This window comes from Rhamphochromis sp. 'chilingali' (genome assembly GCF_963969265.1).
Source record: "Rhamphochromis sp. 'chilingali' genome assembly, chromosome: 17".
NCBI classification, from domain to species: Eukaryota; Metazoa; Chordata; class Actinopteri; order Cichliformes; family Cichlidae; genus Rhamphochromis; species Rhamphochromis sp. 'chilingali'.
Window position 1 is genome coordinate 1,101,351 of NC_137944.1, and position 24,250 is coordinate 1,125,600.

The 24,250-nt window shown below is 44.4% G+C and overlaps 2 protein-coding genes across 2 annotated transcripts in view; one reads left to right on the top strand and one right to left on the bottom strand.

Annotated features, from left to right (window-relative positions):
- Nucleotides 1–124: 124 nt before the first annotated feature.
- sf3a3 (splicing factor 3a, subunit 3) lies at nucleotides 125–8,186 on the bottom strand. The gene is made up of 17 exons (XM_080863880.1): nucleotides 7,955–8,186; nucleotides 7,797–7,844; nucleotides 7,331–7,383; nucleotides 4,551–4,656; nucleotides 4,396–4,468; nucleotides 2,961–3,052; nucleotides 2,781–2,863; nucleotides 2,518–2,656; nucleotides 2,366–2,434; nucleotides 2,199–2,266; nucleotides 1,550–1,657; nucleotides 1,380–1,449; nucleotides 1,119–1,283; nucleotides 762–872; nucleotides 587–677; nucleotides 454–509; nucleotides 125–379 (listed from the first exon to the last, which is right to left on the bottom strand). Exons 1-17 carry the CDS (start codon nucleotides 8,048–8,050, stop codon nucleotides 302–304), a joined length of 1,506 nt encoding a protein of 501 aa, XP_080720006.1. The 5' UTR covers nucleotides 8,051–8,186; the 3' UTR covers nucleotides 125–301.
- Nucleotides 8,187–9,192: 1,006 nt separating this feature from the next.
- LOC308384107 (ubiquitin-conjugating enzyme E2 E2-like) overlaps nucleotides 9,193–24,250 on the top strand; it is a 68,096-nt gene continuing 53,038 nt past the window's right edge. Inside the window, exons 1-2 of the mRNA XM_080862453.1 lie at nucleotides 9,193–9,342; nucleotides 13,821–14,018. Of these exons, the coding sequence (XP_080718579.1) occupies nucleotides 13,828–14,018 (191 nt within the window). The 5' untranslated portion in view covers nucleotides 9,193–9,342; nucleotides 13,821–13,827. The remainder of the gene's footprint in view (nucleotides 9,343–13,820; nucleotides 14,019–24,250) is intronic.

Consider the following 24,250-nt stretch of genomic DNA (forward strand, 5'->3'; position numbering starts at 1 on the left):
AGCTTCAGCTTGCAGAACTCGCTCCATCCATACATCAGTATTAAAATATCAAATATGTAAGGGACTATTTTCAGTCCTGTCCTGGTGATTTTAGGAATTGTTGAAGGACCAGGACGAACAAGCGTGCTGACAAAAGTTTCTACTTTATTATGATCATAAATGGTCGCCACATTACAAAGTTATGAAAAGTTGGTGATGCTGTTAAAACCAACTCTACAGCTCACAAAGAAGAAACACGAGTAAACAGGATAAAATCAGAGTTTAAAGCAGCTGTTCAGAGTTGGTGTCTTTCAGCCCCCGTCTACAACAAGCCCTGTCTCTTCAGATCCTCGTAGGTCTTCTTGTTGACCACGTTTCCACTGGAGTCCTCGTACTCTTCCTGAAAAGCACATCAGCAAAAGCAATTAGCAGCTACACCACAACAAAACACAAATGTCTGCTGAGTGTTGGTACCTCTGTGTCTGGCTGCCACCGCTCTGATGCTTTCTGGGACTTGAGCTTTGCCCACACTACAGTGACATAAAACACATAAATACATTAACATCTGAACACGAGCTGCATTCAGAATCTGCTCCAATCAACTCACAGGACACAGCATCCTCGATCTGCGTGACGTTGGCAAAGTGAGCGGTGTTGGGGATTCCCAGGCAGCGCATCCCGTGAGCGTGTCTCCACTCCTTTAAACAAACATGGAAGTTCATCAACCTTTAAACGCCCCCACAGTCACTGCCAACCACGAGAAAACAACAACAGCAACATACTGCAAAGTGCCTCTGGAAGGCCTTGGGTCCTCTGTAAGTGTAGTTTCCACAGATCTCACAGTTGTAGTTGATGTTCAGCCCGTGCAGTTTATAGAGCCAGTATGGAATTGGCTGCAGGAGTGACAAACACACACGGTTACTGCGGGTGATCAGGTAGACAACAATGAAACATGTTATTTAAAAGTAGCCGTGACATTAAAGTGAGAGCATGTCCTCTGAGGGATCTATCAGCGTCACGTAACAGCAGCGCAGGCTGCGTGTGGATCGACACGACTCGCGTTAACACATGCAGATTTCACACATGCGTGTTACTGAGGCCGTAACGGTTACTCTGTGCAGGTGTGTCTGCAGCTTTACCTTGCCGTCCCAGCCCAGTGGCAGGTTCTTGGGGTTGTAGATGATCTCGTTGTCTTCGTCTTCGCTCTCGCTTTCACTGACCTGCTCTTCCTCCTCCTCCTCACGCTCCTCTCCGGTCCTGGCCTGCTTCCTTTGCACGTTCTCATGAGTGAGCTGCCTTTGCTCCTGTAGCCACATACGCAACATATCAACATGTGGTTTCCTCACGAAGCCGGCTCGAAACACGAGCTCCAACAGCAGCATTAACACATCCAGACTCACCCCAAGGATCTCCACGTACTCGTATACTTGAGCTTCCAGGAAGGCGATTTCCTTGTTCCGCTCTGTGTCTCTGTTGGAGTGACGTAGGAAAGCATTAAGAACTACATACCGAACACTTTGATGAGACGTTATGAGGACGTGACATTCGAGGGACAGTTTTACACTCTTACTTTTTAGGTCCCTTTGCTTTGGGGTTCTTGGCAAACAGTGAAGGATCCAGTGATTCCAGGGACTTGCCTTTGGTGCTGAAGAGCCTCTGAGCTCTCTCCTCCAGGGTCCTGAACACAGACACATTCAACCATTAACTGCTGGCTACCAGCTGCCAGAACACCGACGTCCTTTTGACTCTGTTACAAGGCCCCAACTAGACTTTTGTACTGTGCCGTTTTAAACATGTCTCAACAAACACACTTGGCAAACACTAAAGACAGTTTCTGTCAGCTGCTTTGTTTTCCAGGTGCACAGCAGGCAAAACGTCCGACTGACCCACAGAGAGACGGCTTCAAACCAGCCGACAGGTGGGGTCAGCAGCTCTCTGCAGCTCTTTGTCATCCTCCTTGTCCACAGAGGTCACCACTCGATGGCTCTGCATATTTCATTTGGGTTTTTTGAACACCGGATGCTCTTTGTGGTCTCAAACTGGGCTCTCACTATACTAAGGACGCGCGGCGTGAGGTTATCTGTAGTTCACAGATGATTCCCTGTCCCCACAGAGCTGGTTTTCCAGTAATATTCTGCTTGGAATATGAAAACAATCAGCCTTTAATGCTGTAGAAAGTGAGTTATTACGCTGCTCCTGTCATGTTTCTAGAAGCTTACCCTCCACATTTCAGTCCCAAAGCCATGAGTGCTGACTTCAACCTGTCCAGACCCAAAGAGGCCAACTCCTACAGCAAAGAGGGAAACGGAGAGTAAAACAAATATGAAACCATTATTTATGCAAAACACTTTGACTTCAGTCACATGTCAACGAGGATTGATTTTACCTCCCAAGAGGAGAAAGCAGAGAGGTCCAGATGAGCACCTGCATGTGTCAAAGCACTACTCGTCTCTTTCTACAAATAATCACACGCAAGAAGTCAGAGAGGTTCCCAAAACCTAACCATCATCTCTCACTGGTCCCAGCAGAAGAACTTACAGGCCAGCCTGGAAAGGTCCCATTCTCCCATTTCTTCTCAAACTCTGACAGCACTTTGCCATAAAGGTCGTTCTGGTCGAGCAGCGGCTTGACCCGGTCTGTGTAGTCCTGCAGGTACTCCAGCAGCATCTCCAGATACCTGCAGAGCACGAGGCATTTAAACGTGTGCACTTCTGCATGCAACACTGACGTGTGACTGAGGAAGCAGATTCTTTACAGTTATGCTTCCAAGCTGACGTCTTGAATAAGCAGCATGGACTTACTTTTTGTATTCAGCATTTTTCCTGTCCTTGGGAATGTCGAACAGCTGGTCAAATGAAGACAGGTAGGTGATGTACTCCAGCTTCTGTACAGACACAGGGCACAGACAGCAGTCAGACACATCCTGGCTCGGAGGCTTATTCTTTATTAATGAGAATAAACGGCTACTTCAGGATCACAACCTCAGCTCCCTTTAAGTTGATGTACTTCAGGTAGCAGTCGTGCAGATCGAGGTATCGGCCGTATCCCTCCTCATCGGTGAAGTCCACCATATCTGCCATAAACACAGGTCATTCAGGCACTTTAAGCCTGGGTATGAAGGTCACAGATGTTACTTACAATAACTGTTAAGTGTAGTTATGTAACTGCAGAGCAGACGTGGGGGAACTCAACACAATAAAGTGTGTTTGGTAACCAAAGGCAGCCAGTGCTTTGCCTAAATGAGCCTTTTCATGAATGAAGAAAGAGTGTTGATGCTTTCATGGGGCAGCTAATCCAGCTGTGAGATGGTAACAACACCTACAGCCTGTCTGACACGTTCTCAAACACGAGGCTCTCTGTTAGTGGCGATTCGCAGCAGAACTGATTAGCATAAGCAGATGATCGGTGCTTTGCATGCTTCTTTTCCAGTGAGCTCCGGCATCGATCACATTTCCTAATTTGACCCAAGAACAAAAGTAGCCAGAAAAACGTCTCCCTACAAACGTTACTGCTGCTCAACACTTACGACTACTAAACCGCCAGGTTTGGTAGTCGTGAAGCCAACTAATGGGTTCAAACCATTTAATAATATCATATTTGTGACGTTTACAAAGTGCTCTTCTGCACTTCAATGCTGCACAAATACTACGAGCTATCGTGCTTTTCCATGACACAGGTCTACTGTGCAGGTCTACGAACAGCCCAGCTTGTTTTCAACTCTATTTAACTTCCTACATTTGATCGATTGTTATCCAGTCAACTAAGCCAAGAACAATAAAAAGGCTGCTGACAGTCTGCTGCTACATGCTGACCACGTCCTGTTTATCTGGGAGAAAAAGGACACGGTCAGTATTCACATCTGCAAACATCTGATTATTAATCCTAATTTTGACCTTGGACCACGTCCTGATTGTTCCTCAGCTGTTACAAAATGAAATCAAACTTGTTGGCTGCTGTGTGGGTCTGTATAATTGAAAGTGTATTGGTATAAATGTGTGATGAATGTCATTCATTCATTCAGGCTCATTCAGAGGGAGCCTTCACCAACAGGATGGACACCAAACGGCACAAATTTCCTACAATTAGAACTAAAAGAGAAACTGTCAGTAATCAGCTGCTCTGATCGTCTTAGATCGCTGTGTTTTTATTTCAACTGCAGATTTCAAACACACGTGTGCAAAAACAATCTAACAACACTGATCTGATTCTCACACTTCAGTAATCGTTCTTCACACAAAGTGCTGCTTAATGCAGTGTAGCTACTTTCTATGAGTTTCCTCATTAGATCCCATTTTTGTTGTTGCAACAAATGAAAAAGTCAGGAAGCATTTGCTCCTCTAGCTGCTGTTCTGTGGGATTTGCATGTTGTGCAAACGTGTTCTTGACTCAGGACAAGCACGTGTTGTTTGAACTCACTCTGAGCCTCCTCGCTGGGGTTATCTCTGGCCTTCATCAGCTCCTCGAACTCTGCAGACATGGGGATGGAAATCTGCAGGAAGGACAACAGAAATCAGTTTCAAAGACCTGATGTACGCTTTCAGTTGACATTTTGGAATCAAAAGAATAAATACTTCATTGGGATGCTTTCGGTGGAACTCCTTTATCTGTTTGAGTCGGTTGTAGAACTCTGCAAACTCATTTGGTCCTGAGATGGCTGCAAGTTCGTCTCTCCTCATTCTGTCAGACAAATAATCCAGGAACACGAGAAGAACAAGAGGAAGTCATCAGGACAGCTGGTTTTTCTGAAGCAGCAGTCATGCATTCACCCCTGGACTTTTCAAGAGCCAATGGAGGTGCACAGGAGAGGCATGCTGACCAAGCTCTAAACCATCTTTACTCAGACAGTGGTCTATTACAAAGTGTGTGTACTGTCCTACTGCACTCGTGTGAGAACAGTGTAACTGTGCAGTCTTCACAGAGTGTGAGTCCTTTTGTCCTGTAGCCTCTATAAGCGCTTCTCCTCATATTATCCAGAGTTCATATTCAAAAGCAGCTTAAGTGGAAGATTATCCTGATGGGCCATATTACAGGACGTCTTGCTTTTGTGTTCAGCCAATCAGGCATCAGACATAAGCTGCCACATGATTTCTGCCTTCTTTTGTTAAGTAAAACTGTTTCTCTTCAGTAGACAGACCGAATCTTTGAATGATGTAATCATCTACGTGCTGTAACAGCAGTGTGGTGAGCATCGCATTTAACACAATTCAGCCACTGTTGCTGACAGTGAAGCTACACAAATGTCAGTAAACACATCCACCAACTACCTGACTGACAGGATGCAGTATATGAGGCTGACCAGGGCTCTGTCTGAATTGGTGATGTGCAGTACAGCAGCTGTGCTGTCTCCATGTTGGCCTGTATTTGTATAGCGCTTTTCTAGTCCCTAAGGACCCCAAAGCGCTTTACACTACATTCAGTCATTCACACATTCACACACTGGTGATGGCAGCTACATTGTAGCCACAGCTGCCCTGGGGCGCACTGACAGAGGCGAGGCTGCCGGACACAGGCGCCACCGGGCCCTCTGACCACCACCAGTAGGCAAACATGGGGTTAGTATCTTGCCCAAGGATATTTGTCATGCAACCAGGAGGCAGCCTGGGATCGAACCACCGACCTTCTGATTAGTGGCTGACCTGCTCTGCCACCTGAGCTACAGCCACCCCAATGTTCACCATGTGCACCTCAGACATCCACCCACAAAAATACTCTGAACATCCTGCAGTGGTTGGATGTATTAGTAATGAGCAGAAGCAGAGGATTCTGTAGCCTTCAGAATGTGAACAAGACCAGAGCGATAGTGACCGACTTCAGAGGGAAGAGAAAGGCTACACGACCCACGTCCTCGGAGAGGATCTTGATGCGGTCGAGGAAAAAAGGACCCGATAGGGCTTTGGAGTTGACGTCAACAGGCTGACGTTACAACAGGCTGAAGTGGAAGACCGACAGGGGGCGTGGACTAGGGCTGCCACGATTAGTCGACTAGTCACGATTACGTCGACTATCAAAATAACCGTTTGTGGCAGCCCTAGCATGTACAAGAAGAGTGAGCATATATAAACAATGCAGGCTCAGATGCTTCAGTGTGAGGCGATTATCTCACTCAGTTGTTGCAAGCACATCACTTTTCTTTGGCGTGCTGGGGAAGCAGCATCGTGACACAGACTGAACAGACCGATTAGGAATGCTGGCTCTGTGGTCGGCTACAAACTGGACACCTGATGCTGGAGAGGTCGTGAACACACCGTTATCCACCACGAACAATCCCGACCACCCTCTGAAAAACTTAATCTTATCTTAATCTATCTAACTTAGGCGTGAAGCGTAGCTTTGAGCTTCTTGTGCTGCTGGTTCAGTGAATTTTGGTCAGAGTGCCGAAACCTGCAGCTTCAGAATCTGTGAGCTGTCTGCTTTTAGCCCCGACGGCGTGTCTGTGTGCGTGCCGTCACGTGAACGATCCACGCTCTGTGTTTACGTCTTTGGTGGGATCCATGTATCTGCTCTCATTTTGTGTTTTAGCTGTTTGGTGGTTGTTTAAATAGTTTTGTGAGCTTTAAGCTGAGGTTCTGGCGTTTCAGATAAAATACATTTATATTTAAAAATCGATTCAGGATTTACTGAATCGATATCGCTTTATACAAGCTAAAATCGATTTGAATTGGGAAATCAATTTTTTAAACCCAGGACCTAGCAAAAACAATTTGAGGTGTTATGTGCCTTCATGGAAATATGCCTTTGACACAGTTTGCTACTCCGATTCGTTATCAGACTTCAAATAACCAAAATATCTCCAGAATATTTCCTTGGACCCGTCTTTTCCAACAGTGTCCTCGTCTTGTGAGCCCTGGGCATGTCCTTTCAGGTGCCTTGTTCAGTAATGCTACAGCTCACGTTTTTCTTCACAATTTGGTGTCATTTGGTCTTCTATCCTGCTCACACGCCCAACATACTGCTATGCCCAGCTGTAGTAGTATTATCACCTAGCTGTTTCTGAGTGATTTGCTACTAGACTGGTGAATAAACCCGCGTGTGTGTGGACCCCAAGTTAGAGAACAACAACAATGTCACAGTAGAGCAGACGACAGTCTAGCAGATTCACATCATTTCCAGAAGTGGTGAGATTGGAGCTGACGTTAACCATCTCCTGTCATGTGCCACATGTAAGAAACGTTACGTCCTCATCCTGACTGTCACAAGATTTTTCAGGCTTCTCGTGTGAATACACCTTTAGTTGGTCTACTTTTCAAGTAACTGCTCAAAAGTTTGTTTCTTTACTTCTGTAACCGCACAAAGGTCCAGCCAACATATCTATATTTGAGTGGAAATGACTGTTCGCTAAGAAAACACTCACCCATCTTTGTCTTCATACAGGTCTCTGAGATTTGCGCTCACTTCCATATACCTCTGCAAGAAGAAGCGCAGACACCTTTTTACCAGCGTTGACCATTAACAGTGAAAAGCTGCTAATTATCAAAAGTGATTCTTTGTCTCCAATGTGCGTCTCTGAAGTCAGGTTTTAACCATTTATATTTTACACCTAGTTTTAATGACCTCTGACGCACTTGGGGGCAGATTTTTGGGGTGTCATTTCGTTGTGACACCGCTTCATTCAGTACATCTGATTACGTTCTTTATCTGACCTCTTTTCCCGTGATTAGTGTAAGAAAATGCATCAAATCCGCTAATAAATAGTGCTTTGCACGTTTACAAAATTGTAACCTGGGTTTTATGAAAGGTTAGTTATTCGTTGAATTGCCAGCAAATACTATTAGCCAGGTAGTGAGAACAGTTTTAAATGAGTCCAAACTCTTACTCACATCCAACATCGCTCTTGTTCGATGGTCAGAATTGATTTGTTCACGCAGCTGAAATGAGAGTTGGAAAAAAACACACGGACAAATGTTAATTTCAGCGTTTCTGGGATTCACGACCAAGCGTAGCAATGCTAAAGCTAGCCTTAAGTAGCACCACTTACCGTCGACTTCTTGTGTAACATTTCTTTAGTTTTAGCATCCATTAGCCTCTCTTTCTCTTCGTGATAGCGACGCTGTTGTTCTAATATAGTTTCCATTGTCCGCAAAAATGTAGAACGTTTACTGGAGACGAAGTAAGGTTTCTAATGGGGTAGAATACAAATGAACGAAAGCGGCAATACCCGCCGTATCTGGTACGTTTGTTTTCAATGGCGCATGTCGCCGAGCTAACGGCCCGCACTCTATTAGCCGTATGAGAAACATGAACCCGTGGAAGGGTTCCGCAGTGGTCATGTCCGTCTACAATACTTCTATATTTTTTTTATCTGAAGCCTTTCGACAGTTAATAATAACATTGGTTCCAGTTTATTTTTAGACAATTACCGTGAAATCCTTTGACACAAATTGTTGAAAGTAATGGTTTCGTTTAGATTTTGACCGTTTTAGCTAGATGAGTTGATGGGCATAACAGCAATTCCTTTCAAGAGGATCCCTGGTGTTTACATTACTGAAATGTAGAAACTGCTTCTGAAAAGTACTCTTTTTCAACGTGACGGGTTGGCACCACACCGTGCACGGTCTGTGCCGCGTGCTCGGTGTTCTCTTTGCACTTCCTTTGTAGTCTACACTACCATCAAAGCCTGCCATAACACACAACGCACCCTCGCGGAGGCGCGCGCACGAAGGCAGTCTGGAGCCGTCAAGCGTCGGATTGGTTAAAGAGAAAAAGACCGGAAGTGTGAACTCTACGTCTTAACATAAAATACGTCCATTCATCCATCTTCTTCGGAGGGCTTGTTTTTTCAATCAGTTGCTTGATTCAATAAAAAAAATAATCTGAACTAGGTTGCATTATAGACTGACATGTTTGTATATTCCTTGTGATTTTTTCGGCAATTTTCACTGGTATCAAAATAAAATCCAAATTTAAAAATGTAATGGTTTGAAATAACATGTTACACAGTATGATCAGGGAAGATAAAGCAAATAGGCTAACGAGTGCAAAACTATTCTATGAGTATTGATATTGGGTGAAAGGACATTACAAGCCTCAGGTCTACTCGTGCACACGTGAAAAATTACAGAGATTAAACAGATCGCCAGTGTAATTTTTTTAACCTCATTTGGAATAAGTTAAAGTGTATTGCATCATATGAATATTGTTTTTTATAGGCAGTCTTCAGGGGAAATAAGCCACAGGCTTTTATTTTGACAGATCACACCGGAAACCCTGCTCGTCACGGTCGCTAACGTGACAGTCGCGGTTCCACCACATTCTCGAGCAGTCAGTCAAAGCAGCGGACAGTAAAAAGAAGCGGACGAGCAGCGTTGCGGATTTACAGAATAAACAGTGGAGCTCATAACACATACGTCCAGCCAGCTTATAAAGGTGAGCTGCTCGTATTCTTCTGTAATGGAGTCCACTCTATGAAGACAACGAAGATTTATTGGGTTATTTTGTGGGGAAGGGGGCGGGGGTGGTGGTGGTGGGGGGGCATCCATTCTGTCTTTTGTGCTGGAGCAGATTTGGCAGCGGTCACTGAGGTCCGCTGCTGTAGAGGAGAGATGTCGGACAAGTGTGTCCTTCAGCTTTATCTTCTTCGGCGCGTATAAAGATTGCGAGGCTGTCTTGCTGTTAACTCTTCACACAGCCAACAAAACAGGCGATCCGGGCCGCGGGAGCTCGCTGGCCCCTCATCTACAGCTCTGTGAGCTGTTTGATGTGGACTAAAGAGGGTTCCCCCGAACGTGGTCTAAAATCTGAGCAGATTTAAACCCGTTTCTCATTAAACGACTGTGTGTATACCATACGAGACCTTTAGAGTCATAGGCAGATGCACATTAATTCGGCATATATCCATGCACCTAACTGAACTTACTAAAATGTAAACTATAATAATCGTTGGCCCAGTCGTCACTCAACCGTTAACAGCGAAATAGCCTTGCTAGGAATCCGAGCCAAAAGTGGGAATTCCCTCTTTACAGAGTCGGGTACAGGAAAGGTTCAGCCGGAGAGAAAACCCAAACTCGTAACTGTTTAATGAGCCGTTAGCCTCAGACAAAAGAACAGAATGAATCCACGGGACTGTGAGTGCCCTGCTGGGTGGGATCTATGTGTAGACTCGCTCAGTAATCGGTGACCGGTTGAGCTGTTGTGACAGTTTGGGAAAGAAAACATCCCCCGAAAGCCCAACACGAACCACCGGTATGTCTCCAACTTTTGGTTTCAGTATGTTTGTCCTCACCTGACAACTGGAAACACGCAGATGTGTACAGAGCTGTTAGCAGCTCACCCTGAGGTCTGAAACGATGTCCTTCTGTGTCACTCTAACCCCACCAAAAACTGGAGTGAGGTATCAGCTCTCCACCACAGTTAACTGCACAGTCTTCATGCTGCAGCTGTTTGTCAGATGTCAAAGGTGGAGTGAGCTAACCAAAGCCACTGTCATGTACACCGCCCGTCTGTCCTTACTGACTGTGATTCTATATTCACGTGAGCAGCAAAAATGCCCTCACAGCCATTCGTCTGTGTCATGCATTTTTCATTGCACACCAGGGAATGTAAATAGAGGCATTCACCTTGAGCTCCTCTCTCACATACACAATAATGGGGACAATTGATTTAGCGAGGCTGACCTTGTAGGTGTCTTTTTCTGAGACTCGTAGGTTGTGACTGACAAACGTTCAGCCTGGCTGAATGTCAGAATGAACCACACCAGAGCTCGGTGTTTAACCAATGACATCTGCGGGTGTATCTTTGGATGAGGACATAGGATAACACTGCTTGTTTTTATTATCATTCAGCAGTCCAACGGCAGCAGGTTGTTGTCAGTAGGCTGTCTCCTCCTTTATCGGACAGAGAATCACGGCTGTTTTTAGAGTTCTGCAAAAGGACCTTTTTCTGATCCAGCATGACTGATGTGGGTTCAGTGCACAGATAAGGTAAACAACGTTGGATGAACTTGAGTGGGGCAGTCTTCCTGCACACAGATTTGTTTTGGGTTTTTTTAAACAAACCTTTGATTATTTCTTCACACTCCTGTTCTTGGTGAACTCCGTTGTCTTCCTTCCTTATTCTGGCCCACTTGTCAACCAGTAGGCATTTGACCCATGCATATATCATCCTCCTTTGGATTTTGGAGGGCTACACAGGAGCGTGTTTGCAGTGGGTGAAAACCCCGTTCCGCCTGCTATCTAAATGAAAGCGTGTAGGCAGACGGGCACATTTACAGGACCCTAAATTAGTTTGAAGTGTGTAACAACAGCCCTATGACATGTATACAGTTCAATAAGTTACCAGTATGACAATGTTACGATCACACAAACATATTTTCCATAATGTTATTTAAGGTGATGTTTTTCCTTCTTCGATCTGCTACCCAGAAAATACGTCGTTGGCTCGGTGACCTCAACTCCTTGTTGATGATTGCGAGGTGGAAAATCTCTGAGGCTTTGACTTGTTGTAGTTGTGCTCAGCGGCTCAGCAATCTGATGAATTTCTGTTGTCCACAGTTTAACTTTCAAACCCAAAGTATCTCCCTTCATTCCATTCATGGATTCACTGCACAGTGCCTTATAGGGTGGCTGAAGCCACAAACCTAAACTACCAGTTAATTCTTTGATACTTCTCAAGTCTGAATGAAAACAGATGTGCAGATGGAATAATGCTGGATTAAGACACCTCAGATTGAAAAAAATCAGCTTGATTGGATCATCATCGGCTCCTTATGAGCTTCAGAGAAATGACTGCATATCAGACCGTGAGGCCTCCCCTTAAACTTCCCAATATGTCTGCATGCTTGTGTGTGGTGGCAGTGACTACATGGCAGCATGAGTTTGTGATTCCCTTGAAGCACATATCCAAATACCAGTGGCTGTGAGCATGACCTGGACATTTTGAAACCTCCAAACTGTGAGAACATTGCTGTGTGAACAAGCTTACGAAATGTGTGCTGTTTCATAAAATGTTACACTGCACTTGTACGGCAGAGTCGTGGAGGCAACTGTCAGGATACGGGGGACAAGGACAGCCACGAATGTCCAGCTTACTGGGTTTTGCTCAGCAATATGCGAAAGATCAACTGGCTGAACTGGGACACAGAATTAACAGCCTGCACAGAGGAAGGTGTTTGACCACAGCACAGGTGAAGGCTCCCCCATGCCCCCCATGAGTACTAGTGCCAAGAAACGGAAAGGCCCACAAGCAAAACTCGAGGACCTGCAGCCACTACTTGGAACGTTGTTGCAGCGCAGCAAAGCTGTTGGTTTCTCAGGAATTCAAGAGTGACATCGTTGTACCATAAATCGGCTCGGATCCCTTCTTCAGCTGCACTGTGAGAAATGCACAGATGCTGTTTGTGTGACTGATGCTATCGACACAGCATCCTGAGTTCGTAATTACAGCTTTAAATATGCCCATGAAGTTTTGAAAAGCCAGCCCTGACTGTTGTGAAACAGGCGTGTAACCCACAGCACAGATTTTCTAACACACCCTGCAAACAGGGTGTTGAGCATGAGCTGGAAGCTGGAGAAGCCTGCAGTCGAAGCAGATCCCAGGTTGAACTGTGGTTTTGTGATTCATACAGGATTCCCAGAAACTGGAGTGTGTCCTGATGAACATGTGACTGCTGTGTGAAAGCAGAAATCAGGTGTCCTTTAAAGTGCAGGACAGACTGTTCGACTTACTATTTGCAGTTTTACTGTTTACCATTTCAAAATGTGTACTTCTCACTGACTCTATAAAAAACAGCCATTTGAAGCTTGACTGTTGGGATATTGCCTTCAGCATGCAAATCAACAACAAACACTTACCTTTTCAAGAAGAACTAAAAAGATGTGTGCACATAAAACGGTGTCAGGGAAGGCAGCTGAAAGAGTTTTACGTGACACGTTAAAGAGGCGTTCGACTGGATGATCAAGGCTCAGACGTATGAGAGTGAAAATCCCTCTGAAAGGGCGACAGCTTCTTTGCAGGAAAGGCGTCAGATTATTGAACAGAGACATGAAAATAGTAAAAGATGGAAGACGTGTGTAGTGTCTTTGTCTGTGTCAGAAAGTTCTCATCCATCTGTCTCTTGTTCAGTTCGGACCTAAGCTCTCTTTGTCACGTGCCGCTTTATCTTCTGCTGCGTCTTCTCCTTGCTCATTTCCATCCTCCTCCTCTCCCATACCTCCTCCTTCCTTCACTCGCATACCTGCCACGCCTCCATGTTCATCCTTGTCTCCACACTTGTCCCCCTGCACCTCTGTGTGGTTGCAGACGTCCTCGTTTCCTGTGTAGCTCGTTTTACTCGTCTTTTTCACTCCCACACAAGACAAAACCAAACATAATTAATAGCAACGGGTGACGCAGCTTGTGTTGTCATAAATAATAGGTAAATGAAACTGTAAATTTGTTTTTGGTCGATTATTTTTTGGTTACAACAAAGCTTCTTGGAAATAAATCTTATGTTGTTGTTTAAATGGAGCCACGTTTGTAAGGAAAATGCATCTGTGGGTTGAGCAGCAGAGGTGAGGATGTGACGAAAGGCCATGAAAATCCTGCCAAATCTTCTCTGTCGGTGCCAAACAGCTTATTGTGCTATTGACTCGTGTTCACTGTTGTTTATTAGGTTGGGTAATTGACGTCTGAAGAAATCAGACGGGGCCTAAGCAGCATGTGGAACAGTCCCCACAGCCTGGCGCCTCCTCATGCTGGTCACCAGCTTGGTCACACACTGCTGTGGGATCCCACAGCAGTGTGTGACCAAGCTGTATTTAAAACTGTGTTTCTCAGATGACCGACCTGCAGTGAAGGTTGAGTAAACCTCTTCAGGTGTGCTCGTTACGTGCCGTTAAAGCCTGTGTGCATGTGCAACCATCCCACAGCGTCGCCATGTCCAGTGAGGTGCAGCCGAGGCCGGACGACAGCCCCAACACCAGTGGGGGGAGTTCGGACGCCGAGCAGAGGGAGGCGGCTCCTCCGGAGCAGCCGGGCCCCGAGCAACGGGACCAGGCCCAGCCCAAAAAGAAGGAGGCCAAAATCTCCAGTAAGACCGCTGCCAAGCTCTCCACCAGTGCCAAGAGGTAAAGCTCAGTGCGCTCACTCTGTTTTGCGTTGTGCACTCTGCTGGGTGTGCGCCCGTTTAGCTTCTTGAGTAGTCGTCTGTCACTCACTTGTTCTCTGTGGTACTGCTGTTTAAATTGCTGCTTTGGTTTTGCAGTCAAAAGCCAGCATCAGCGCTGCACTGTAACCTTCTGTTAATGAGGTTACAGCAGCCACTGTGAAATAAACACTAAACACGAGATGCAACATTAGGACACTCATTAGATAACTGGTTAAATAAAAAGTAGGCGAGTTATGAAATGATGAAAGTACCGCCTGCTTGTATCTAATACATCTTTGTTGTTAAATCGAGTAGTAACAGGAAAAAACACATACTGGTGTTCAAATACTGATAATGGTGGCGTTTGGCACCTGTAAAGCAGCTGTGCTGAGCTTCTCTAAGCATGACAATACAAATGTTCTACGGTGTTATTGGATATGGAGTAGGGCTGGGCGATATAAACGGTATAAATTTGGCCAACGATAGAGATTTTGACTATACCACTCTATCGCGACCACGCATGTTGATGATGTCATCAAGCGGCGCCTGTTTTGGTCGAAAGAATCGCAGCAGCTAAAACCATTATCATCTGCAAATTATGCCGACAGTCACAGCAAAGAGATGAAGCACTTTTGAAATATGGGGAAAGCCAAAAACTGCGCTTCCTCCACTTCCGTAACATTGATTGATTAATGCTGAATTCTCTCGCAGCTGCTCTGTTCCCATGTTGTTGCAGTGTATTAATGACTAACCTCGTATTGTGGATGAATAATCTCAGTTGTTCTCCTGACTGAAGTTTGGCCCGTGTATAGCATCCTGCTATGCGACTGCATTTGTCCCTGACCACCAGAATCCCTCACGTTAACTTTTATCGAGTGGAAAAAAAATTGGCGTTCATCCTCCAGCTTCACTGTGTTTATGTTATGCTAACATAGCTGTGTCGCTAGCAGTCACGTAGCACAACATTATATACCAGGTAGTCCAACTCCAGTAACCCTACAAACGCCACTGCTGTTTAGTTTTCTGTCTTCATTTATGTTGGAAGTGATAGCAGAGCTGTACGTTTGAATGTTTCAGAAATCTCTCAGTCTGAACATGCTTTAACATGTTTAGGTGGAAACTAGCGAGCTAACTTCCTGTTAACTTTTAACTCCGTTAAATTTAATAACTTCTGTTTTCATGGATGTAAAACTTAATTGTTACACCTGGTAAAGCAGCAACGCTGATGATTTAATTAAAGATGAAAGAATTTAGACGTTTTTAACTCTCAGTGTTCGTTTGACTTTGGGACCTGAAGTAGACGGAGTTTTGGACCCAGATTACTCTGAAGCTCCTCACTACGGCAGCGTAATGCTCTGACGATCCATCAAGCAGTGCTGCTTACCAAAGTTGTACTAAAACATTTTTAACAGATTTCTGCCAAAATCAGTTCGAGGTCAGTAAGCACAACCAGAATTCATACATAAGGCACACTCTCGATTTTTGAGAAAATTAAAGGATTTTAAGTCCTTATAGTGTGGAAAATACGTTATACAGAAGAAAAGAATATATCACGATATATATCGTTACCGCACGTGCTTCAAATTATATCGCGATATGCAGCTGTCTTTAAGCCTCCAGGTCCCAAGGACAGAGTTGGTGTAGTGTCTGTTTGCACCCGTGGTGCTGCTGCCTGTCCTGCTGCCAGGCAGCAATGTCTTTCTGAATCAAACACAGGATTTTCATTTATAAGAGCTTGCAGGTTTCCCCAAACTGATAAACAGTGCATTTGCATCATGACTGAATCTAGCAGCACTGACTAACTGTGAGCTGCGGGATCAGTTTCATGATCTTTAATATGCAAATTGTCATGACCACTGATCAATGGCCATGAGTCCCATTCACAGAGAGCTGGGGAATGGCTGCAATCACAGCATTGTACGATGGTGACAGATGCACCCTTAGGCCCCTCCTCCATTCAGAGGTGGGCTTTCCCTTTTTCACATACGTGGTGGTGTTCCAGGGTAGAATAACAGAGCTCTCTTTGCCACTTCTTCAAAGTATTAAGACGCAGTTCCAAAGGCAAACCCACTTGTCTGGTGCTGAGAGCGGTGCTGTTGCTGAGGTTGGGGTCATCCTGTAATCTCTTACAAACTACCTCCAGTGTTTTAGTGACTGGAACACAAGTGAAGAGAGATGTGACATCGTATGAGACCGTGGTTTCATCTGCCTCACCTTCTCTTCAAAACCCAAGCTGTTCTGGATGTGGTGTTCAGAGCTGCCTACCAATGGGCTTGAGCTGGTTTGAGTCAAGCAATCCATTAATGTGAAAAGGGATCATCTCTGAGTCAAGGATGGTCCAAGGATGCAACTAAGGGTGCATTTACAATGCTGTGATCTTAGCCTTGGCCATTGATGGTCATTGGTACATCGTATTGCATATTAATGATCACGAAACGGAGCTCACAGCTGATTGTTACAGAGGGGTGCTCGTGTTGGTCATTACACAGATGTTATAAGGTTGTAAACCTGCAGTCAGCTGAGACTGAAGAAGCCACCTGGATGATGATGAAACGTTTCTCAGCTTCCTGGGATTTTCTTACCTGAAAGATTCAAGTTTTGTTTTTATTTACATTCATTAATTTTGTGTGTAAACAGCTGATTATGAAGGGCTGATGTTAGCTGATTAATACACCACAGCACGTCATCGCCACAATCCCTGGTTAACTAATTAATCATTGATGATTGGTTATTAATGCTGAATACAGTATCACTTAATGTATTATCACTTACCACTAGTAAATGACCTGTATTTGTATAGCGCCTTACTAGTCCCTAAGGACCCCAAAGCGCTTTACATACCCAGTCATCCACCCATTCACACACTGGTGATGGCAGCTACATTGTAGCCACAGCCGCCCTGGGGCGCACTGACAGAGGCGAGGCTGCCGGACACTGGCGCCACCGGGCCCTCTGACCACCACCAGTCACTAGTGTCATTAACATAGTTAATATCAGCACTATTGTACATACAGTGGGGCAAAAAAGTATTTAGTCAGCCACCGATTGTGCAAGTTCCCCCACCTAAAATGATGACAGAGGTCAGTAATTTGCACCAGAGGTACACTTCAACTGTGAGAGACAGAATGTGGAAAAAAAAATCCATGAATCCACATGGTAGGATTTGTAAAGAATTTATTCGTAAATCAGGGTGGAAAATAAGTATTTGGTCAATAACAAAAATACAACTCAATACTTTGTAACATAACCTTTGTTGGCAATAACAGAGGTCAAACGTTTACTATAGGTCTTTACCAGGTTTGCACACACAGTAGCTGGTATTTTGGCCCATTCCTCCATGCAGATCCTCTCGAGAGCAGTGATGTTTTGGGGCTGTCGCCGAGCAACACGGACTTTCAACTCCCGCCACAGATTTTCTATGGGGTTGAGGTCTGGAGACTGGCTAGGCCACTCCAGGACTTTCAAATGCTTCTTACGGAGCCACTCCTTTGTTGCCCGGGCGGTGTGTTTTGGATCATTGTCATGTTGGAAGACCCAGCCTCGTTTCATCTTCAAAGTTCTCACTGATGGAAGGAGGTTTTGGCTCAAAATCTCACGATACATGGCCCCATTCATTCTGTCCTTAACACGGATCAGTCGTCCTGTCCCCTTGGCAGAAAAACAGCCCCATTGCATGATGTTTCCACCCCCATGCTTCACAGTAGGTATGGTGCTCTTGGGATGCAACTCAGTATTCTTCTTCCTCCAAACACGACGAGTTGAGTTTATACCAAAAAGTTCTACTTTGGTTTCATCTGACCACATGACATTCTCCCAATCCTCTGCTGTATCATCCATGTGCTCTCTGGCAAACTTCAGACGGGCCTGGACATGCACTGGCTTCAGCAGCGGAACACGTCTGGCACTGCGGGATTTGATTCCCTGCCGTTGTAGTGTGTTACTGATGGTGACCTTTGTTACTTTGGTCCCAGCTCTCTGCAGGTCATTCACCAGGTCCCCCCGTGTGGTTCTGGGATCTTTGCTCACCGTTCTCATGATCATTTTGACCCCACGGGATGAGATCTTGCGTGGAGCCCCAGATCGAGGGAGATTATCAGTGGTCTTGTATGTCTTCCATTTTCTGATGATTGCTCCCACAGTTGATTTTTTCACACCAAGCTGCTTGCCTATTGTAGATTCACTCTTCCCAGTCTGGTGCAGGTCTACAATACTTTTCCTGGTGTCCTTCGAGAGCTCTTTGGTCTTGGCCATGGCGGAGTTTGTATCTGACTGTTTGAGGCTGTGGACAGGTGTCTTTTATACAGATGATGAGTTCAAACAGGTGCCATTCATACAGGTAACGAGTGGGGGACAGAAAAGCTTCTTACAGAAGACGTTACAGGTCTGTGAGAGCCAGAGATTTTCCTTGTTTGAGGTGACCAAATACTTATTTGCCACCCTGATTTACCAATAAATTCTTTACAAATCCTACCATGTGAATTCATGGATTTTTTTTTCACATTCTGTCTCTCACAGTTGAAGTGTACCTCTGGTGCAAATTACTGACCTCTGTCATCATTTTAGGTGGGGGAACTTGCACAATCGGTGGCTGACTAAATACTTTTTTGCCCCACTGTACATTGTTGCTCGTGTCTGTGCCTCGTTTGTTGTGTGTCTGTTTATTCCACTGACCTCTTGAAGGGAACGAGGAATTTTCCTCAGCATTAATAAAATTCTTATCTTAATTGTTTAACAGCAGGAAGCTGTTTAGAGGCCAACAAGCAAAAAATAAATCAACAAACTGGAAAAAGTCCTCATTATGTCACATGTTGCTCTGTTACTCACCAGTTCATGGCAGGTTGAAACTGGGTATACTGGTGTGCTGACACTGGTTGTCTGGCCAGCAGCAGAGAGCTGCTCCTATGTTGATGCCAGAGCTGCTGAGAAAGTGCTTGTTGTTCTCCACACCGTCACTTATCGGCAGCTGTGCTGTTGATGAACGACATGCAGGAAGTGCAAGAACAGCTTTACCTAAATAAAGGCGTTATTCTACTACTCTTAATTATATTATCTGGGAGCTGCTTAATTAGTGTCAGATCCAGTCTGCAGCAGCTCCAAACAGCCATCATCAAGTGTTCCTGTCCCGCATGGGCACACACAGGTGGGCTGAAAACACTGAGAGTCAGGTGGAGACCAGAGATGGACCACTTTGAAGTTCATTGGCTGGTTGTGATTTTCCTTCTTAGTACAAATACTGTAAACCTTTATTTCATGGAAGTCAGATGTAATCACTCTTTAGGTCTTCATTTTTACTCAAAACTGCAGCAGTTTAGAACACACACACACACACACACACGTGCACGCACGCACACACACACACACACGTGCACGCACACACGTGCACGCACACACACATGCGCGCGCACACGCACACACGCATGTGCACGCACGCACACACACGTGCACGCACACACACATGCGTGCGCACACGCACACACACATGTGCACGCAGTAGTTGAGGAACATTGGCACGTACAGGTAACTTTATCTACACATGAGGCTGGTTGCAGCGTGGCAGTGCTGCGTGTTCACTGTGTCATGTAGGACTGCTGTGTTCCTGCTGTTATGCTGGAGCTCTTTAATCCAGCTGATAGTTGTAATTTACTTTAATATAACTTGTTATTTAATGAATATTTAATGAAATAGAATTTACATTTGGATTTAATAAAACAAACAGGAAAACACAAGAACAGATTATTATTTTTTATTAAGATGAAAAAATCCATTTATCGACATACAAATGTATTTATTTTATAGAAAAAAATGTTGAATCATTTCTCAGAGAAGAACACCCAAATCTTACATTTGGGAAAAATGTGTTTCTTACTTGCCTAATAAATAATAAAATCATTTTTAGTTATTAACATGTTTTTTCCCTAAAATGTTCTAATATAATCTGATAAATGAGTTTCCCACGGTCTGTGAAGTAAGTCTCAAAATGACAGCGATGCCAAAGACATGCTGCACAGCAGCGTTACAGCTGTGTACTGTGGCTGTCTCACACTGCTTTGTGTGTTTGAAGTGTCTTTTACTAAAAGCACAAGGAGTGCAGTGAAGTCGCTGCTGAGGCTCATACTTTCTTTCAGCAAAGATTTGGTTTGATGTGTGTGTGGACACTCCGTGTGGACTATGTGTGTCCACACGGAGTGTCCACACAGTGTGGACACTCTGTGTGGAGCTGGGAAAGAGCCATCTGAGAGAAATGTTTATAGTTCATATCAGGGTTCGGTTACATCAGTCAGCTGCTTAAATCTGTTATCCCCCCCCCCCCCCCCCCCCCCCCCCCCGCGTGCTTTCTAAAGTGGGCTCTTTATTTCAGCTGTTGTGAGGCGAGACAATGACTGGGACTGTAACGTGTAGAGGACAGCACTTAATCACAGCCTTTGTGCACACAGTTTGCAGTGCGTGCACTCTGCTTTAAAGAGCCCAAACATCAGACTGTCTGCGCCCCTTCCAGCAGAGTCGTTGTCGTTTCGAGCCTGGACCGTGTCTGTTGGGGTCGTGTGCGGTACGACTGTTTGAGTGTCCGTGAACATTTTCAGCAGTCGTTGTGTTTTTGGGAGTTAGCAGCCCAAACATTAGCACGTGTGCTGCAGGCTGCTCCTCTTGGACTGTGTGTGTCAGGATAACTTGATGTGGCTCTAACTCTAATCCAAGCACACGGCTGACTTGGCCTGGTATTATTCTCGCTGTCATTGGCCTGTTTGCTGGCTGTCAGAGCACGGACAGGACTTTTATCGACTTTATGACATATTTCTACTGAGGAAGCTCATCCATGATGATTATCTTCACCACGTGAGTCATGTTAGTTTTTGTTTTGTATGAAATACATTTTCACACCTTGTTGTATCTGTTACATCAAAAGCCGTCCACGTGCTGTATTCACACTTTGAAAATCATAATGCATATATGACAAATGCTTCATCGTGCAGCATTTCATCAATGGGAGTGTGTGGATTTGCTCGTGCGTGCACTGGATATTATATCTATATTATTATATGAAATGAGGTCAGTCATAGCAGACGCTGCATCAGATACATACAGAGAGGACCTCTCGTCCACAGTGGGGGCCGTGCCATAAAAATAAGGACCTCGAGGGTAACCACTTAAGGTTTATTTGACTGGTAGCTTTTGTAATAAATCATCAGGTGCTGCACATGCAAAGCTGCTTGTATACGTCATAGACTGATCCACATACATGCAGAGTGTAACAGTGTATTCATGCACTGTGGAGCCTCGTGCACACGCATGAAGAACTGGGACTATAATCAGAGGCGCCTTTCCTTTCAGGTTCATCTCACTGCTCTCACTAACAGGTTCCCAGCTGCACTAGGGCTGCTCGATTATGGCAAAAATGATAATCACGATTATTTTCACTGAAATTGAGATCACGATTACTTGACGATATTTATTTAACCCTTTAAGACCTACTATAGAACCAAGTCCACCAGAGCTTATATTATTTTTTTACATGCTGTAGTGCCATTTGTGGGAGCATTTCAAGTTGCTATACATCAATACAACTGTTATAGCCCATATTTTAATAATATGTATGCATTAAGTCCATAGTAATTACATAAATTGCAAAAAAGTGCAATAAACTACAAAAAAAATTGAAAATCGCTTTTGTTTTGTTTACATATATTTCTACTTGGAGAAATTTAAGAGGTTTATCCCTCAAAACTTTAAATATAATAAAGTTGCAAAAAATAGTTTACAACAACAGGAAATTTATTTTGAGTGTCTTCATAGTTTTATTTTGGAGATACAGCAATTTTTATATACTGCAGGAAAAACAAAAAACAATCCTATGATGCAAATTTGCAAAGAAAACAGCAGGTGCATCATTTCACTGTGGGAAGTGTTACGAACAGCTGATAGGAACGGCAAAGCGTGTTTCTGGAATATTATGTTTTTGTTGCTGCAAGCGCTTTTTATGCAATTTTTGCAAAGCTTTATGTGGAAGGAAACCGTGACCGAGGACAAGCTGATGGCATCAGATGTAAGTACAACTCCTCCGGTTTCATATGCAAAACAAATTATTGCGCTAGCTTACACGGTTCAGGTTCTACAGGGATTTAAAAATAGTTACACAAAACGGAGCGTGCTGCTCTGACCGGCTTTAAAGGGTTAACAATGACTTTAAAAAATAATGTAACATAGTGTGCAACACCACTGAAGTTTTTTTTTTTAAACTCTCTTTTCAACCAACGGCAGTCACTCTCCAAATAACTTCTGCTTAGCTTTCCGAGCTTCCCTCGGGTCCTCTTAATCAGCGGTCTCCAACCTTTTTTGCGCCACGGACGGTTTATGCCCGACAATATTTTCACGGACCGGCCTTTAAGGTGTCGCGGATAAATGAGGGAGGGGCTAATAATCGGCTCAGTCATTTTTAATGATCGTTGAAAGCCCAGATCGTAATCGTGATTAAAATTCGATTAATTGAGCAGCCCTAAGCTGCACTAGTCAAATTTTGGCACCTCAGAAAATCCTGAAGCTGTTTCACGACTCAAGTGTGGAGGTTGTGTTACCGGCTCCTGCTCCTCGTGTTTCCTCCCCATCTGAGCTCAGTTTCACAGCAAACCTGCAGCCTGTGAAGTACACCCTGATCCACAATGAATGTTTTTAATGATGAAGTGTAAGAAGCATAATTAACTTCTTTGCACGTCTGTTCTCTTTAGGTTTTTATTCTGTAGTCAGAGTTTTCTTTCCATGTTTCCTAAAGCCTGAAAAAGAAAAGTAGCAACAGTTTTGGTCGAGTTTCTTTCTTTATGTGCACGAGACCATTAGACAAAGTGAACCTTGTTGTATGGCCATCCTCCCACTCAGCAGTAGTAGCTTTTAACTGCCTTTTTTCCCCACAATTTTCCTTTTATTCAATGGAAACAAGAGATAGAGGATAGAAACTCAGACACAGGGAATTGGACTGATGTGCACTGAAGCTGTAATGTATCCATCAGACAACAAGCAAGTGCTTTGCTGCTGTCAGTCAGTTTTCAATGTTTCTAAAAGAGCTTTTACTGCTGGATGTTTCTCAAATGTTTAGACAGGATACTCCTCAGCTGTTGGTTTTTGTCAATTTGATGTAATCCTACCTGCAAATGTAAGATTGTAAAGAAAACGTAATGCAATCTGCACTACAGCAGAGCATAACTCCCTGGGAATACTTGCCTGTGTAGATTTTATTTTGATAGTTAAATGAATGTTTAGATAAAAGGAGAATCACATGTCTTTGGCCTTAATAAGAGCAGCACTGCAGCTGCAGATTCCTCCGTCATCCAGGAGTTTTTCACAGGTGTGTTGAGGCTGCAGCATGAATCCTTGGTTGGTGTCATTTCAAATCCATTAGTGATGACAAGCTGTTCTGGCCCAGATGCACCAAAGCAGACCCAGAGCATCTAATGTCCTGATAGTGGGTGCAGCCTTTCAGCAGCCTCGTCGTTACCAAACTGCAGATGGAGCGCGCTGCTTTGTCTCGGCAGGCGCTCATGATGTCTAAGACTAAGACTCTTGGCTGACTTGATGTTGTTGATGTTCGTTTGTCTGCTGAGAACAAACCAAATGGATTTGATTTGTTGAGTGTGATGAGTGACGATGGTTTGATCCTAGTTTATACATCAGTGTGTGTGTGTGTGTGTGTGTGTGTGTGTGTGTGTGTGTGTGTGTGTGTGTGTGTGTGTGTGTGTGTGTGTTAGATAAGTGACTCACACCAGGTGAATGATGCTAGCAGTAAAAGGTGCTTTGAGTGGTCAGTTGAGATGTTGAGCAGCATCTATCTAAGAGTCCAGTAACTCCTCAGTGTCACACGGTGGGCTGGTTGACCTTTACAGATGGTGTGGTAGCGTGATGAGCCTCAGTGGCTGTTTCTCTAACAGTGTGTGTACGTCATGGTGAACATCAGGCTGTGACAGATCGCTGAGTAAAATCAGGTCGTCCTCTAATGCTGCATTTTTATGCAGTAGGTTCATTTTATGTGCTTTTTCACTTCACATGTAGCACATGTGTAACAGTGCTGTTCCCCTGTTCAGCTCGTAGACTGAGCTGATCCTCACTGAGCAGCATCATGTGAGCTTCTGCTCTGGAAATGTGTTCGGTTTATCTCAGGATCAGGAATATCGTGAGCTTTGAATTTCTAATATTCTACGTAGGGATCTGGATATAGAAATGTCACAT

Coding starts and splice junctions, on each gene's coding strand:
- sf3a3 (XM_080863880.1), bottom strand. CDS start 8,050: ATGGAAACTATATTAGAACAACAGCGTCGCTATCACGAAGAGAAAGAG. Junction 1,658..2,198: donor TTGGGACTGAAATGTGGAGG/GTAAGCTTCTAG, acceptor GTCTGTGTTCAG/GACCCTGGAGGAGAGAGCTC. Junction 510..586: donor GATCGAGGATGCTGTGTCCT/GTGAGTTGATTG, acceptor ATGTCACTGTAG/TGTGGGCAAAGCTCAAGTCC.